This window comes from Rhea americana, unplaced genomic scaffold, assembly GCF_003343005.1.
Source record: "Rhea americana isolate MKP2758 unplaced genomic scaffold, rheAme1 scaffold_312, whole genome shotgun sequence".
Lineage (NCBI taxonomy): Eukaryota > Metazoa > Chordata > Aves > Rheiformes > Rheidae > Rhea > Rhea americana.
This window is the reverse complement of record NW_028186438.1, coordinates 29,057-30,232: the sequence shown is the minus strand read 5'-3', so window position 1 is coordinate 30,232 and position 1,176 is coordinate 29,057. Positions and strand designations below refer to the sequence as shown.

At 43.5% G+C, this 1,176-nt stretch overlaps 1 protein-coding gene across 1 annotated transcript in view; it reads left to right on the top strand.

Annotated features, from left to right (window-relative positions):
- LOC146592924 (DNA polymerase epsilon catalytic subunit A-like) overlaps window positions 1-1,176 on the top strand; it is a 41,009-nt gene that overhangs the window by 17,984 nt on the left and 21,849 nt on the right. Inside the window, 2 exon segments of the mRNA XM_085310172.1 lie at window positions 3-117; window positions 731-844. Coding sequence (XP_085166298.1) covers window positions 3-117; window positions 731-844 — 229 coding nt within the window.

The following is a 1,176-nucleotide window of genomic DNA, read 5'->3' as shown; positions in this document are numbered from 1 at the left end:
AGTTACCTGCCGGTGGGAAGTCACAACCTGAAAGCAGCAGCAAAAGCAAAACTGGGTTATGATCCAGTGGAGCTGGACCCTGAAGAGATGTGCCGGATGGCTACRGAGGAGCCTCAGGTATTCCCACCCTGTGCTGTATCTCTGGGCATCTGCAGTATTAGTGAACCTTTGAGTTAGAGCTTTATGAAATACTTGTAAGTTAATGCAGTGTCTTTGAGAAGTTGTCAGTGTATCTTGCTGAATTTCAGACACCTGAAAGAAYTTAAGCTTAGGGAAGAATAGAATTTCYTTGATGTGTTTCTGGCATTGGCATTGCACTGTATATTTGTGTTATTTACACTTCTGCAAAATGGTAGTACTCGGGGCATTGCAACGAAGCAGTGCTTTAAGGTGTCTCACGGACACTAGTAATGAGGTTTCTGCTGAAGCCCTGGAGATCTCTGTAGGCCARGAGTGGCCTCCTGACCACTCCGGAGTGGCATCTGTGCAGATATCTGGCAGTGAGCTCATCTTCCCCATTTCTGCTAATTCAGAGCTGGCTTATGTAGTTAGGGTTAAAGCAGAATGTCGTCTTAAGCCAGCTGATAACTCTTTACATGCTGGGATGTTTGTATGCAGAGATATACCTTTTCCATCTTCCTGCTGATTTTAACTTTTCATTGTTTCCCGTTGTACGTGTTAACTGCTGTATTAAATGTGACTGGGATTGATTTGTCTTTCTCCTCAACAGACTCTGGCCACCTATTCAGTGTCTGATGCAGTTGCTACCTATTACTTGTATATGAAGTATGTGCACCCTTTCATTTTTGCATTGTGCACCATCATTCCCATGGAGCCTGATGAGGTGAGTGCATGCCAAAAACAATTTCTTTTCTGGGCAAAGAGCTGCATCCTTCATGCAACAGTGACACGTTGGCAATAGAACAAATTTCTACTGTTTGGATAGTTTTTCACAAGGAAAGGAGGGAAAGTAGTCTTCAAATGCACTTTCTTTCTGCAGTACAGCAGTCATAGCTGTTTTTCCATAGACCAGTTATGGGTAGCCTAAGTGAAGGAGTTGGTTTTGTTTCCTTACTGTGCTCCTTCTTGCCTTGGGCTTCAGTACTGCCTGAATAAACATGTCACGTTGGGCACCAAATCAAACATTTAAGTTCAATGATACGGTGATAAGGCCAG